This window comes from Lepus europaeus, chromosome 16 (assembly GCF_033115175.1).
Source record: "Lepus europaeus isolate LE1 chromosome 16, mLepTim1.pri, whole genome shotgun sequence".
NCBI lineage: Eukaryota > Metazoa > Chordata > Mammalia > Lagomorpha > Leporidae > Lepus > Lepus europaeus.
In genome coordinates, this window is record NC_084842.1 from 20,743,075 (window position 1) to 20,756,801 (window position 13,727).

The following is a 13,727-nucleotide window of genomic DNA, read 5'->3' on the forward strand; positions in this document are numbered from 1 at the left end:
ACCTACTAAAGATACAGTGAGCAGATTTCACAGTGGTCTTGGAGCTATACTCAAATGTTCAAATTTAAATGTGCGTTTGCTTTCCTGGCAGGAGCGGCCTCCCATGCCTTCTAGCACTACACTGCTAGCAAACACTGGGCCCAGCAGGTTTACAGATTCCCTGCTGACTCTGTCCTCCGGAATGTGGCCAGGTATCGGAATCCTGCAGGAAGATCCTCTTCCCTTTTCCATTTTTTTATTCACTAAAATTTAGCTCCATCGGTCAAACTGAAATTTATCTTTTGATGGTTGCCTGAGACTTTAATTCTGTGAAATAAAATTGGGGAGAAGGAGGGTCACAAATCTCTCAAAGGCATTTTGTCCTGTCAAACATCCACTTCTTGAATCTTTCCCCTGTGCTCTCCTTACAATTCCCTTTCCTGATCCTTCTCTTCCCCTCGGGTTTTTCTCTTCTTTTTCTGCTGACCTCCAAGTTCTGACTTTAAATTTTGCCTTAGACATTATCTTTCTCTTTGTCTTCTTTTTCTTAAAAGTTGTTTAAGAGAGAAAGAGATTAAGTAAGAGTTCTCATCTACTGGTTCACTCTTCAAATGTTCACGACAGTTGGAGTTGGGTTGGGGCAAAACTGGGAGCCAGGAACTCCATCTGTTACCAAAGACAGCTAGAACAGAGATTCTTGTCTTCTAGTAAGAGAAGAATCAGACATGAGACCAAGATTGGCAGTAAGAAAGCTAGTGATGTTCAGTGAAGAGAACACATCTGGCACACCAGGCGAGTGACTCAGTAAAGGACTGAGTGTCCAGTCTGCATTCACACTGGAGTTTTAATGGGACTGGGCCCAACGACTCCTCTCCACTCCTTTTCTGGGATATTGCTGAGTGGAGGGCTTTCCAGGCAAGAAAATCAAGAAATTTAACTCCCTGGTGCTGGGGCAGGAAGAGTCCCTTGGGGTGTCCCCAGGAAGGAGGCTGGGGCTCTGCCCAGAGGTTATCAGACATGGGCAGGACTTCTGATGTGTAAATGCCAAGCATGCTTCTTAGGCGGCTACCTTCCTTCTCATGTGAACTTCCCCATTTTTTTCCTTCTGCCCCTCTTACATACGTCAGCTAAAATTGACCCTCGTACCTAAAAAATCCAGGTCTCTCACCTGGGCGGCAGGACTTGAGCCATCACTTGCTGCCTTCCAGGGTATGCATCGGTGGGGAGCTGGAGTCAGGAGTCTGTTTTATCTCCTTTGAACCAGGTCTGTATTTCCAGCTTCCCATAGGACATACACATTAAATGATCTACATTTGATCACATTCAAATTCCCCAGTAGTGAAGTACTCATTTTGCCTACCCAAATCTCCTTTCTGCTCCCAGCTATTCAGTCAGTCAGAGCCCATTATTTCCAACAAACAGAAGTATAAATGGAGTGGTTGTTCCTAGTGTATCTCTCTTCTAGCCCCATACCCTGTGGGTCATAAGTCCCTCCCATCCCCCCAGAATCATTGCTTGGATTTGCTCCATTGCATTGCCCACACCTAGTCCAGGCCCAAGCACTTGGTTTTCCTCGCAGCCTCTCAAGCTACCTCCTCCACTTCCTCCTGCCTCCTCCATTGCAGTTTTTTCTGCTCATGCCCCTGCCTCCAAAATTGAGGGTAGTTACTGATGTTTGGTGAGCAAACCATGAGCCCCTCTTGCTTTTCTTGAAAACATGCCCAAGACTCCCAACTGCCTATTTCTGTCTAATCCTGTGGTTAATGGATGAAGTCTTCAAGTTGTTGGTGAGTGCCTTCCACCTGCTGCACACGGAGGCCACAGCAGACCAAGTCCCTCACAACCCTCATGTGTCTTGTAGTTTTCTGAACAAGCGTGCTGGCTGCCCATCAGTCCCCTGGTGGACTCTTACCCCCTGCCCCGCCCTGCCCTGCCCTGCCCTTTAAATGTTCAGCCCACCTCCTCCTCAAAGCTGCCTCCAACCTCTTTGATCCACAGTAAGGAAGCCTTTTCAGAATTCCTATCCTCTTTGTTGTAAGGAATCCTCTAGTTAGTCTCTGATCTATTCATGCACATTAGTTTAAACTCCTATATTCATCTATTTTCCATTGCTATCACAAATACCTTAGAAAGAACAGAGGTCTATAAGGCTCAGTGTTGAAGGGTCAAGGGCATGGGGCCACCATGGGCAAGGCTCTGGTGAGGACCTCATGGTGAAGGACTTTGGCAGAAATGGGTAGGAGAGTGATCACATGGCAAGATGGGAAGCCAAAGAGAGGGGAACGGGCCATATTGCAGAAAGTGACCAATGAAGTAAGGTGCTGCTGGCAGTGAAAAAATTCACCAGAGCACATGGAGAGCAGAGCTAGATTTCTTGAATATAGTAGTGGGCAAACAGGTCAGGCAGGGGCTGACCACTGCTGCAACACGGGCTGTCATGAGGGTACCACCTGTGCTCCCTTCTTAGGGTGACTGTTGTTACGTGCGTGCAAGGGAGCAGCAAGCTAGATAGTCGGAGTCTGTCCATTACAACATGGACTACGATGCCAGGGACGTACTTATAACTGCAGTGTTTCCTCAGGGTGAGTTTTCTGTAATCCAAGAGATTTTCCCAGGGAGGTGATTTGAATCTCTGGGTGCAGTGGGGGAGCTTATATCCCATTTATCTTAGGAGATGCCACCAAATGCCCTGGGACTCTCCATGGGCAGTCTTGCTCTTTAATAACAACCCTCTCATAAGAACTAACCAGGATCCCAGAAGAACTACCTTAATCTCTTCTGAGGGCAGTGACCTCTGTGACCTCTACTGGGCTCTGCCTCTTAAACATTTCACCTCTCACATCAGCACACTTTGAACATGAAGCTTCCAACATATGAACCCTTGGGGGACATGTTCAATCCATGTCCAAATCATAGTAACTCCTGCTAACTGCCCTGTAATCTCCTTAAGGTCCACTGTTTGTTGTACTATCATCCTGCCCTCTGCATATGTATCATTAGTTATTAGATACAAACCTCAGTCATTCTTGCTCATTGCCCAAAAGATAGATAAATACTGGAATTTATTCCTTGGTCCTGAATCTCTTTGCACCCTACCCCCACATTCTTCCCCAGGTTCAGAGACCAGGCATGGCCTGCGCCGTGGCTTAACAGGCTAATCCTCCGTCTTGCGGAGCTGGCACACCAGGTTCTAGTCCTGGTCGGGGCGCCGGATTCTGTCCCGGTTGCCCCTCTTCCAGGCCAGCTCTCTGCTGTGGCCCGGGAGTGCAGTGGAGGATGGCCCAAGTGCTTGGGCCCTGCACTCCATGGGAGACCAGGAGAAGCACCTGGCTCCTGGCTTCGGATCACTGAGATGTGCCGGCTGCGGTGGCCATTGGAGGGTGAACCAACGGCAAAAAGGAAGACCTTTCTCTCTGTCTGTCTGTCTCTCACTATCCACTCTGCCTGTCAAAAATAAAAAATAAAATAAATAAAATAAAAATAAAAAAAAAAAAAACCAGGCAGCCACTTGAAAGAGCAGTATGAAGGAATTTACTATATGCCAGCTCCTCCCTGACCCCACCCCCACCCCAGCCCTCCTAAGATATAAAAAGGGTAGGGGCCCTTTGCCACATGGTCAGTCTGTGCTCACTGGCAGTTGGTCACCCACTTCTGTGGATTTATTTTCTCTGAATAAATTTGGTCTGGCTGCAGATTCGTACCCTGCCTCATCTCTGTTCTGGGCTTCTTTTCCTAACCATTGTCATACAGTAGCATTCACAATTACTACCACTAATCTGTAATTATGTATAATTAAGACAATGCTATAAACTAGGCATTGTGTGATGTACTTCATATACATTATCTAGTGAGTGACATTCTGGACACCTCTAATTGACTTAGCTAGTTGTTCACTAGCTTTGGGTCTCATGGAAATCATTTATGCTGAGACTCTCATCTACAAAATAAAGAGCCAGATTCCTGTTTCTCCAGCTTCTTTCCATTTCTAATTCTGTGCTTCAGTTCAACTTCCATATACTCATATTTCAGGATTCCTGACTATGTGCTCTGCAGAGACTTGTTGCTTGGGGAATATAAAACTAATGTGGTAACTAGTTTTATCCCCTAGTGTCATAACAGGAAACCCTGGGTCTCTGAGGGGTAGAGAACCAGGGGGCAGTGACATCATCAGGGCGAAAGGGAGGAGATTGCTGGGAGTCCAGTCTAATTAGAAGCTTCCCGAAGGAGGAGAGATTTCCGTTGAGTTTAAAGGCAGCAGGTGATGGAGTGGGAGTTCAGAGGCACCTCTTGGCAGAACTGTGGGCAAAATAAGCTCTTTCAGCAGTGAACCAGGGCAGGGCTGTGTTTAGGATCAACCAGCCAGACATCTTGTCGTGTGCTAAATTTAAAGTGGTGACCTTATTGATTGCAGCAAGACCAATAGGAGAATCTTGACTACATCAGGAAAGTATGTGGATCTCTGAGGAATGACACATTTGCATATTTGAGATGAATTCTGGTATTAAAACCATAGCGTTTGCCCCACTTCTACAGCAGGAATGACACATCCCGGTTCCTGTCACAATATAGCTGATTCCTATTGCAGAGGGCCCACACTGTTGTTGAATGGTAACCTAGATCTATGTCTCTCCTCACGGCAAAATCTGAAGGGGTTTGCAAGTCAATTTGCCAGCCAACCAGATGGAAATGCAAGAGAGAAAATGGAGAAAATGAAAGTGAGGCCAGAGGAGTCTGATTGCCCAGAGGCACTATTCACTTCACCAGAGCTGGGCTGTCTCCCTGGGGCTCAGAAGCCAAAGCATTTTGCCCCTAAAGGAAGTTTCTCTTTTTAGTGTGACAATAGAGCATCCCTAGGATTCCAAGCAGATCTGTTCTTTTCGCTGAGGGGGATTTTGACTGTGGATAATACTGTGTGCTTTCACTCATGTGGCTGGCTTTTAAATGAACTCCTTAGAAGCAAAAGCTGATAGCAAAAACCAGGCTAAAATTTCCTGGTGAGCTGCTGAAGTGCATTGCTAATGCCTCTGTGATTTTACCAAAGGAAACCAAAGAGAATTTCCTCTTCTTGGAAAATAGAATTGTTATTTATTATTCCCGTCTAGGAAAGACTTTTCTCTTGGCTCCCCCTGCACTCCTGTTCTCCCCCGGACACTGCCCTGTCTTGTGCCGTCTGAGAGAGGGCACACCAGTCTGTGCTGTGAGGCTGGGTGTTGACATCCGAGAACAATAGAGCAGAAAGTGACTGCTGGAAGGCCCTGGCCTCACTCTGACCTGCTCTGAGTCCCCGTCTCTCTTTTACTCACAGTGTGAAGCAGCATGAGCGCTATGGCCAGCTGACCTTGGTCAACTCCACTGCGGCCGACACTGGTGAATTCAGCTGCTGGGGGCAGCTCTGCAATGGCTACATCTGCAGGAGGGATGAGGCCAAGATGGGCTCCACCTACATCTTTTTTACAGGTGAAATGTTGAGTGCATTAGGGGCAGTCTTCACATGTATAGACTTGGGAGCCAATAGCAGTCATAGTCGGGGCTAATGCCTTACACCAAGTATTTCATGTAACAGCCCATTTTTTTCTAGATAAGTAACTTGAGGTTTGGAGGGAATAAATAAGTCCTTCAAGTCACACAGCAAGAAAGTGGCGGTACCAGGATTTGAACACAGGATCATTTAATTCCAGGTTCTGTACATGCACTGTCCAGTATTGTAGCGACTAGACACATGTGGCTTCAGTGTAATTGAGAGTTAATTAAGTAAAATTAAAAGCTCATTTACTCATACTTGTTACATTTCCAGGGCTCAGTCATGGCACGTGTCTAGTAGCTATGATATTTGGCACAGTCTGGGACATAGCAATGGACAATGATGCTGGTGACTTTCTTAAAGATGTTTATTTGAAAGGCAGAGTGATAGAAGGAGAGACAGACATAGAGAGAGAGATCTTCCATCTGCTGGTTCACTCCCCAAATGGCCACAATGGCCAGGAACTCCATCCAGGTCTCCCAAGTGGGTGGCAGGGGCCCAAGTACTTGGACCATCACTGTTGCCTCCAAAGGTGCACATTGGTGGGAGGCAGGATTGGAAGTGGAGCAGCCAGGATTTGAACTGGTGCTTCAGCATGGGATGCCAGTATCACAGGCAGTAGCTTAACCCAGTGCACCACAACACCAGCATCTGCTGGTGATTTTTTATCACTGTGCTCCAGAACCTGTGGGGATCTCCTTTCTGGAACCTCCACACTCATAGGATGCTCTCCCAACCTCCTGCATTTCTCCTTAAGAGAACTGAGGTTTGGGGGGTGGGGGGGAGCAGGAGTCCTAAAGGCTGTGGCCCAGTGGCTCCAGTGTCTGTCCTGAGCCTAGGTGTGCAGGTAGAGTGGAGAGTTCTCCCCTGTGTCTGTTAGGGAGCCTGCACATTAACAGGTGTTGCAGAGTAATCCTCTGGCCAGCCTCCTCCATGCAGTGAAAGGCTTGGGGCTGAAGTTTTCCAACAAGCTTCTGAGGTCAGGAGGTGTTTTGGGGAATCTTGAAGATTCCACTTCCTGGTGCTGCTGTTGTCCAAAGAACTTCAGGTGAAACCTGAATCCCTGTGAATGTCAGGTCCAGGATTTTCATGGGATTTGTCTACCTCTCCAATCCCTCTGCCTTTCAGACCTGGTATGACTTAGGCCTCTGACCCAAATGATCTTTTGTTTAAGAGTTATTTATTTGAAAGGCAAAGTTACAGAGGGAGAGAGACGTATCTTCCATTCACTGGTTCACTCTGCAAATGGCTGCCATAGCCCTGGCTGGGCCTGGCTGAAGACAGAAGCTAGGAGCTTCATCCAGGTCTCCCAGGGTACAGGGGCTCAAACATTTGGACCATTCTCTGCTGGTTTCCCAGGTGCATTCGCTGGGAGCTGGATCAAAAGTAGAGCAGCTGGGACTAGAATCAGCACCTATATGGGATGCTGGCATTGCAGGCAATGGCTTAACGTGCTATGCCACAATGCCAGCCCCAAACCAATTGGTTTTATGGCCTGGCCACTAATTAATACTTGAGCAAAATCTCATGCAGAAGGGTACTTCAAAAAGTTCATGGAAAATGGCATTGAAACAAATATATTGTGTCACAAAAATTTTGAACTTCATGCAGTTTTTTCATGTGTATTTCCCATGAACTTTTTGAAGTACCCTTGTATTTTTCTCTTCCTTTCCAAATAGCTCCTCTTTGACCAAAAGATGAATTAGCAGATCATGTAACAATTCTGGAAGCACAGTTAATTCATTTCTGTAACATTCTTAGGAAATAAGAGTCTTTTTTTTTTTTAAGTTTATTTGAAAGGCAGAGATAGATAGATAACTGGCCTTCCATTTGCAGGTTCATTCCCAAAATGTCTACAATAGCCAGGCCAAAGCCAGGAACCCAGGACTCCATCTGGGTCTCCCACATGGGTGACAGGGGCCCCAAGCACTTGGGCCATCCTCCACTGCCTTCCCAGGTGCATTATCAGGGAGCTAGACCCACAAGTGTAGCTGCTGGGACTCAAACCCTACTCTGCTATGGGATGCTGGGGTTGCAAGCATTGGCTTAACCTGCTGTGTCACAATGCCAGCCCCACTGAGGTTTTGAACCGAACACTTCACTTGATCCAAATTTCCTATTAGAGTTATGGGTTCTCCTTGGGTTTTGGGGGGCATATCTTCTTTCTTCATATACTGAAGTCTTTGTGTGAACCAAACGAAGGCTAAAATATGTGTTTCATCTCTCAGGAAACATGGACTTAAAAAGGGAGGCGAATGATGTGTTATATCATTTCTCATTATCTTCCTAACCTAGGGATCCAGTTGGATTTTCCGTATAGGCCCTAGCAATGTGTCTTTTGAAGCTAAGGGGAGCTGTTACAGAAGCTGAGGTTTCTGTTGCTGGCTCTGAACTCTCTCCGAACATATGCTTCCCAGCTGTCCATGCAGGGAAACGTCTGTCATTCATGTTTGTATGTTCCTCAGAGTTTGATGGAAAACACCATGAGGCGTCTATGGGGAGCTGTCATTAATTTGCAATTTTGGATTTAGTAACTGCCACATATATGCCTGTTGTCTTTATCCAGGAGGCTCTCAAAGAGGTTCTCTCTGTCCCTCCCTCTATTGAAGTATAACATAAACAGAGCCACTCAAATAATAAGCATATAGCTCAATAAATTATCCTCAAGAAAACAAACACCACCACCCAGACAGATCAAGGGTGAGACCATTGCCAGCCACAGGGCTTTGTCCTCAGAAAAGGCATGGGCTCTAATTTTCATATGTAGGAAATCGCATTAATACATACTTTACTAACTATGGAGTTTATGATCATTTAGATTGTAGCTAAAAGCCTATTAACTGTAGTGTTTTGGAAATCTAAAACCCCATGTGGTTAGTTTTTTTTAAAGTAGCGTTTTTCATGTGCATGAGTACAAGTAAACAAATTTGCAGGAGACAAACAATCTGTAATTTTTAAAAGGAACTTCAACGTACTTTTTCTTCTAGATGGAAGCTATTTTTAAAGTCACTGATGTGGTCACGTATTTCAAAGCATGCATCATAGTATCATAGTACAGAAAATAAGGCCCTGTTTTTGTGATTTGACGTTCTGATGACTTACTAGCTTCCTGGCTTAGCTCATCAGCTCAGGGTAGTCTATACAGCTTTAAAATGAAAATTTCCCTCAATGTTACAATCATAAGATTGGTCTTTTACTAGAAAGATGTTTAGTATTATCTGCTCTAGACTCTTCCTTAACGAGGGCGGGGAGCATGTGGGATTAAGTCGCATGTCCAAGGCCATGTGGACTTGGTGTGAATGCCCGGATGTTAGGGACAGCATTGGCAAAGCTGCCTGAGAGTTGCCTTATCAGATAGTAGCACAAATCACCTGCCCTGATGAAAAGGCTGGCAAAAGATGCCCACTGGAGTGGTGGGGGCATTCCCTTTGTTAATCTTAAAGCCAGGAGGAAGGGCCTCTGAGTTAGTGACCTGGGTGTTTGGGCCAAGGGACTCTTGGTCCATGAAGATATCTGACAGTGTGTCCAGGAGTTCTGTCCTGAACCTAAACTTCACCCAACTGTGACACCAAGAAGGCCGGTGGAGAAAGCCAAGAATAACTATTTGTTTCGAAAACACTGCAGAGCAAACACAGCAAGTAATTTAACACGTTTTAGGGCATGATTTGTTCCAGAGAGGTCTGTTAACAATTACTGTACTATTCTGTCAGAAAATGATCCAAAAAAATATTTTACTGTATGGTGCCTAAAACACGAATGCCCGAAAAGTTCTGCCGAAGAGTGCGTTGACTGTCCTAAGGACAGCAAGGGTACGCCGGTCCTCCTCTCTCCGATTCCTGTGAGGTGAAAACGCCGTGTTCTGGAGCTCACAGAACCAGGTGGAATGATTTCAGGGAACAGGGTAGCATGAGAGGCTGCTGGGGGGTGGCCATTCCAAGCCCACACCTGAGACCAGCAGGTTCCTCTGCCCTTGCTCCATTCCCTCGCCCTGCCTCGGCAGACAAGAGCTCCCCTGGGCCGTGGCTGAGGCCCGGGGAGGACGTCACTGTGCTGTCTCCCCTCCCTGCTGGAGCTCCCAATGGGCAGTCACTGACGGTAGCCTAGTGGCTCATTGCTCAGCACAGAAGCAGCGGATTGCTTCAAGGGTTTCCATGCTCTAGTCACTTAAGGAAGTCCGTCTCCTTGCCCGCTTCCTCAGTGTGGCCACCCATGGCCTGACTTACGCTTGAACTAACATTTTTTTGCTTCCTTTAAGGAGAGATGTTGTTCTTCCAAAAATTTAAATGTGTTCAACAGCCTTTTCTATTTGTAAGAATTCAGTATTCTGGGTGTTGCCAGTCCCCTCTCATCTTGCGCCCTGGGTGTGCGAATCCTAACCCTGTCTTCCCCTTTGCAGAGAAAGGAGAACTCTTTGTACCTTCTCCCAGCTACTTTGACGTCGTCTACCTGAACCCAGGCAGACAGGCTGTGGTCCCTTGTCGAGTGACGGTGCCTTCTGCCAAGGTCACGCTCCACAGGGAGTTCCCAGCCAAGGAGATCCCAGTCAACGGGGCGGACATCTTTTACGACCTGAAGAGAGGCTTCGTGTATCTGCAACCCCATGCTGACCACCAGGGGGTGGTCTACTGCAAAGCCGAGGCCGGCGGCAGCTCTCAGGTCTCCATCAAGTACCAGCTGCTCTACGTGGAGGGTGAGCCTGCTAAGCCTGGGGGGCTGGGTCTGTCTCTTCCATCCATCCGTATCAGGTGCTGGCTGTCCCTACCTACGGGCCGAGATAAGGAGGCATGGAATGCCATTCGCAAAGGCTCTTCTGCACCGCCTCTTCTAGCATGTTCTGTATCTTTTCCTGTGACTGTGACCCAACCCCCTCTACTCCCTTCCCTCTGCATCCTTCCATGTCCCCTCTACTACTGTGACTGCTCAGCAAGCCCCCTCTGTCATCCTCCTCTCAGAACATTCTCGCAACCACTTTGCTTTAACCATCTGCTCCCCACCTGGAAGTGAGTGTCCCTCTTGGGCCACGCGTGCCCCCTGCTAATCCCTGCTGGCTCAGCCTCTGTGAGGAGCCCCTGGTCCTCTGAGGCCATGCTACCGTGGCCCTACCAGCATGTTCTCTCCTTTCCCATCATTCCCTGCGTGCACCTGGGCCATGGTCCTCCTCTTCACTATTTTTGGGGTAATCTTTGCATCCTCTTAAAGCTCACTGCCCTGGGTCAGTGGCTGTCTTGTCCATTCTGCCCGAGACACCTCCTCCCTCAGCCACAGTTTAACTGGCTAGGAACCACAGCGTGGACTGGCGGAGGCTGGCCCCCAGCTCCAACCACAGGCTGCTCTTCCAGGGTTGTTCCTTCAGTGGCTCCTGCCTGCTCCGATCCTCACCACCACACTCTGTTCTCTGCCCTCCCCTAGGACTTCCATCCTCCCCACCCAGCTTGGGTTCCAGAACTCACCCTCCAGTGCTGTTTACCGATGCCCTTACCTTCTTGCCCCCCAACCTGTCCAGGAAAATACCTTCCTCCACACACACTTTACCTGTGCCCTGTGCCCGTTCCCTGAGGGCTGCTGGGAAGGTTCCAGGGTGGGGAGATGGTGTGACCGACAGCTCCCGGTTACATCTCCACTGCCAGGCTGCCCCCTGCACTTTTCCAGGCTTTTCTTCTTCCCGCAATGTATACTGCACACCTCAGGTCACTAAACTGCCATCTGCCTTGTTCTCTTCCAGTTGGCCTCACTGCTGTCCTCTTGCCAGGTCTGAAACATGTTCAAATCCCTCCAATAAAAAGGCAACTACTTTAGAGAGGAACTTCAGCTCAGCACATTCATAGGTGAAACGCCATTCTCCTGGGTAATTTCCATCAACTCTGCCTCCTCCCTAAGGGTAGTGAGATCCTTCAGTGACATCACAGTCCAATTTCCCATCCCATAGTCACTCTGGGCAGTAAATCAGCCTCACTCTGGTTTCTAAAACTGCTCAGTTAAGATTTGTAACCCCATCTTTGCTCCAACACCTGCCCCTGAGGCCTCTTTCCTAGCGCACAGACCAAGCAGATGAGGCCAGCTGCTCTGAGACAGAGGCACAGCTTCCTCCTCTCCCCTCCCTGCTTTGGTACTGGCCTAGGGGAAGAGAAGAGGAGGCATGAGTCTGGAAGCGCTTGTCCCCTGGTAGTAAATGCTGACCTGGCTTGTCCCTGTTGGGCACAAATGGTGGCTCTAACACCTTGTCATGGGTATTAAGTGATTCAGTGGAGGGGAGCCCCCTGTGGGCCTGAGTGCCATGGAGCCCTCTTCAGATGCAGCCACAACCTCCCTCCAGACTGTGAGTGCCCATCATGGAACCCACATGGTTCTTCCGTGACCTCTGCCTCACCTCAATGGTGATACCACCTTCACCCAGTGTACAGGAACAAGACTGAGGGTCACGAATTGCTATAAAAAAAAAAAAAAAAGACTGAGGGTCAAGCTCCACCTCTGCCTGCTCATCTTCCACCCCCCCCCCCCCGCCATTAAATCACTTCCAAGTCCCATGCTTTCTCTCCATCCTCACTGCCAAAGTATCTCTCTCTTGGACTCACACACATCTGAGCTCTTGGCCCACCTTTTCTTTCCGAAGTCATTTTCTACACTGTAGCAGATTACATCCCAGGGAAACCATTCAGCGGGTTCCCACTTCTTCCAGAGCCAAGTCAAAATTCCTCCTTTGTGGCCCAGCAGGCCCTGCCCAACCTGCCTCTGCCCTCCTCGCTGGCCTGGTCTCACTCCTCCCCTCCCTGCCGCAGGCCCTGGCTTCCCCTCAGTCAGTGGGCCCCCTGGGCCTCAGGGGCTTTGCATGGCACTCCCAGTCTGCCACTGCCTTCCCCTGCCTCCCACCCACATCTCTGAAGCTCTGACTATTCTGGACTTGAGGAACACTCTGGGCCCTTCCCTTCAGAGCTCTGAACACACCTTGAAGTTTGACACTGACTTGCTTAGTGTCCTTCCCCTCCAGGGGATGTAGGCTTCAAGGCTCTGAGTCCATGGCCATGTCATTCCTTGCTATAGCCCCAGCTCCTGGCACATGGCCTTGCTCAAGGCTGCCGTCAGTTACCTGTGAACCATGTTTCCGAGATGCTGTGAAGTAAGGTGCTGCACACAGAGGCGTTGCCTGTACCCTTCCTGCCATCGTCTTTCCATCCATACATGTAGACTTTTTCTTCTTCTGAGGATGGACAGCCACCCATCCCTGGCCCTCTCTACCCTTTGGATGGCATCATCCAGGCTGCCTTCACTGTGCAGGACTTGCTCTTTCCCCAAGTACCTTCTTGCCCCTCGCGTGGCCCCTGGCCCATTTGCTGGACTCCTCCCCTAAGTGTAAGCCTAGCGTGAGGACCTGGGGGTTCTGCATGACTGCCCCCAGTGTAGGCCATCAAAAGCAGACATACAAGGGACTTCAAGGAAAAGCAAAAGCGGTGACCAGCTAGTATCAGCCTGGTGCCGGCTGGAATGCGTGAGAAAGGCAAAAACGTTAGCACACTCGCCAAAGAGCTGGGCAGTAGGGCAGTCTCCCACTTCGTGCTCTGGGAGCTCCTCTCACCCTCCTGCCTCCTGCTTGGTTCCAGTTCCCCGTGGCCCTCCATCAACAACCATCCTGGCCTCCGCCAACAAAGTGAGAGGTGGGGACGACATCAGTGTGCTCTGCACTGTGCTGGGGGAGCCGGACGTGGAGGTGGAGTTCAGGTGGATCTTCCCAGGGCAGAAGGTAAGCACCACCCCCGGGTCCCCACCATTCACTGCCAGTCAGCCTGATTTCCCCACCATGTGGCACAGCCCTAACTTTAAGAAATGTGTGGGACTCTAGAGGGGGCCAGGACTTGCTTGTTTTCTACTAAGATGTTTCAGAGTCTATTCACAGGTTTTTGGAAGACAGGCAGGGAAAGTGACTGGTTTCCACTAGGCAATTCATTCAAGGAGCCCTCTTCAAATGCAGCGCTTCCCCAGAACTCTGGTTAGAAGAGCAGCGGCACAAGAGGGGGCATCCTCTCTCTTCCTGCCCCAACCTCAATCCTGAGTCCTGCATCTTGGGTCGACAATGGCCAGTCTCCACTCCTTCCACAATCCTTCAGAGTTCTCTATGCAGCCTGTGGTGAGGAGCTCTGAGCAGATATCCTCCAAGCAGGATATAAACATGGGCGCTGTCACAAAGGTGCTGTGAGGCCAGACCCTATTTTTAAATAGACTTCCCATAAAAGCA

At 48.9% G+C, this 13,727-nt stretch overlaps 1 protein-coding gene across 1 annotated transcript in view; it reads left to right on the forward strand.

The window, feature by feature from the left end:
* PDGFRL (platelet derived growth factor receptor like) overlaps window positions 1-13,727 on the forward strand; it is a 65,913-nt gene that overhangs the window by 47,290 nt on the left and 4,896 nt on the right. Inside the window, exons 3-5 of the mRNA XM_062213428.1 lie at window positions 5,285-5,436; window positions 9,897-10,190; window positions 13,096-13,235. Of these exons, the coding sequence (XP_062069412.1) occupies window positions 5,285-5,436; window positions 9,897-10,190; window positions 13,096-13,235 (586 nt within the window). The remainder of the gene's footprint in view (window positions 1-5,284; window positions 5,437-9,896; window positions 10,191-13,095; window positions 13,236-13,727) is intronic.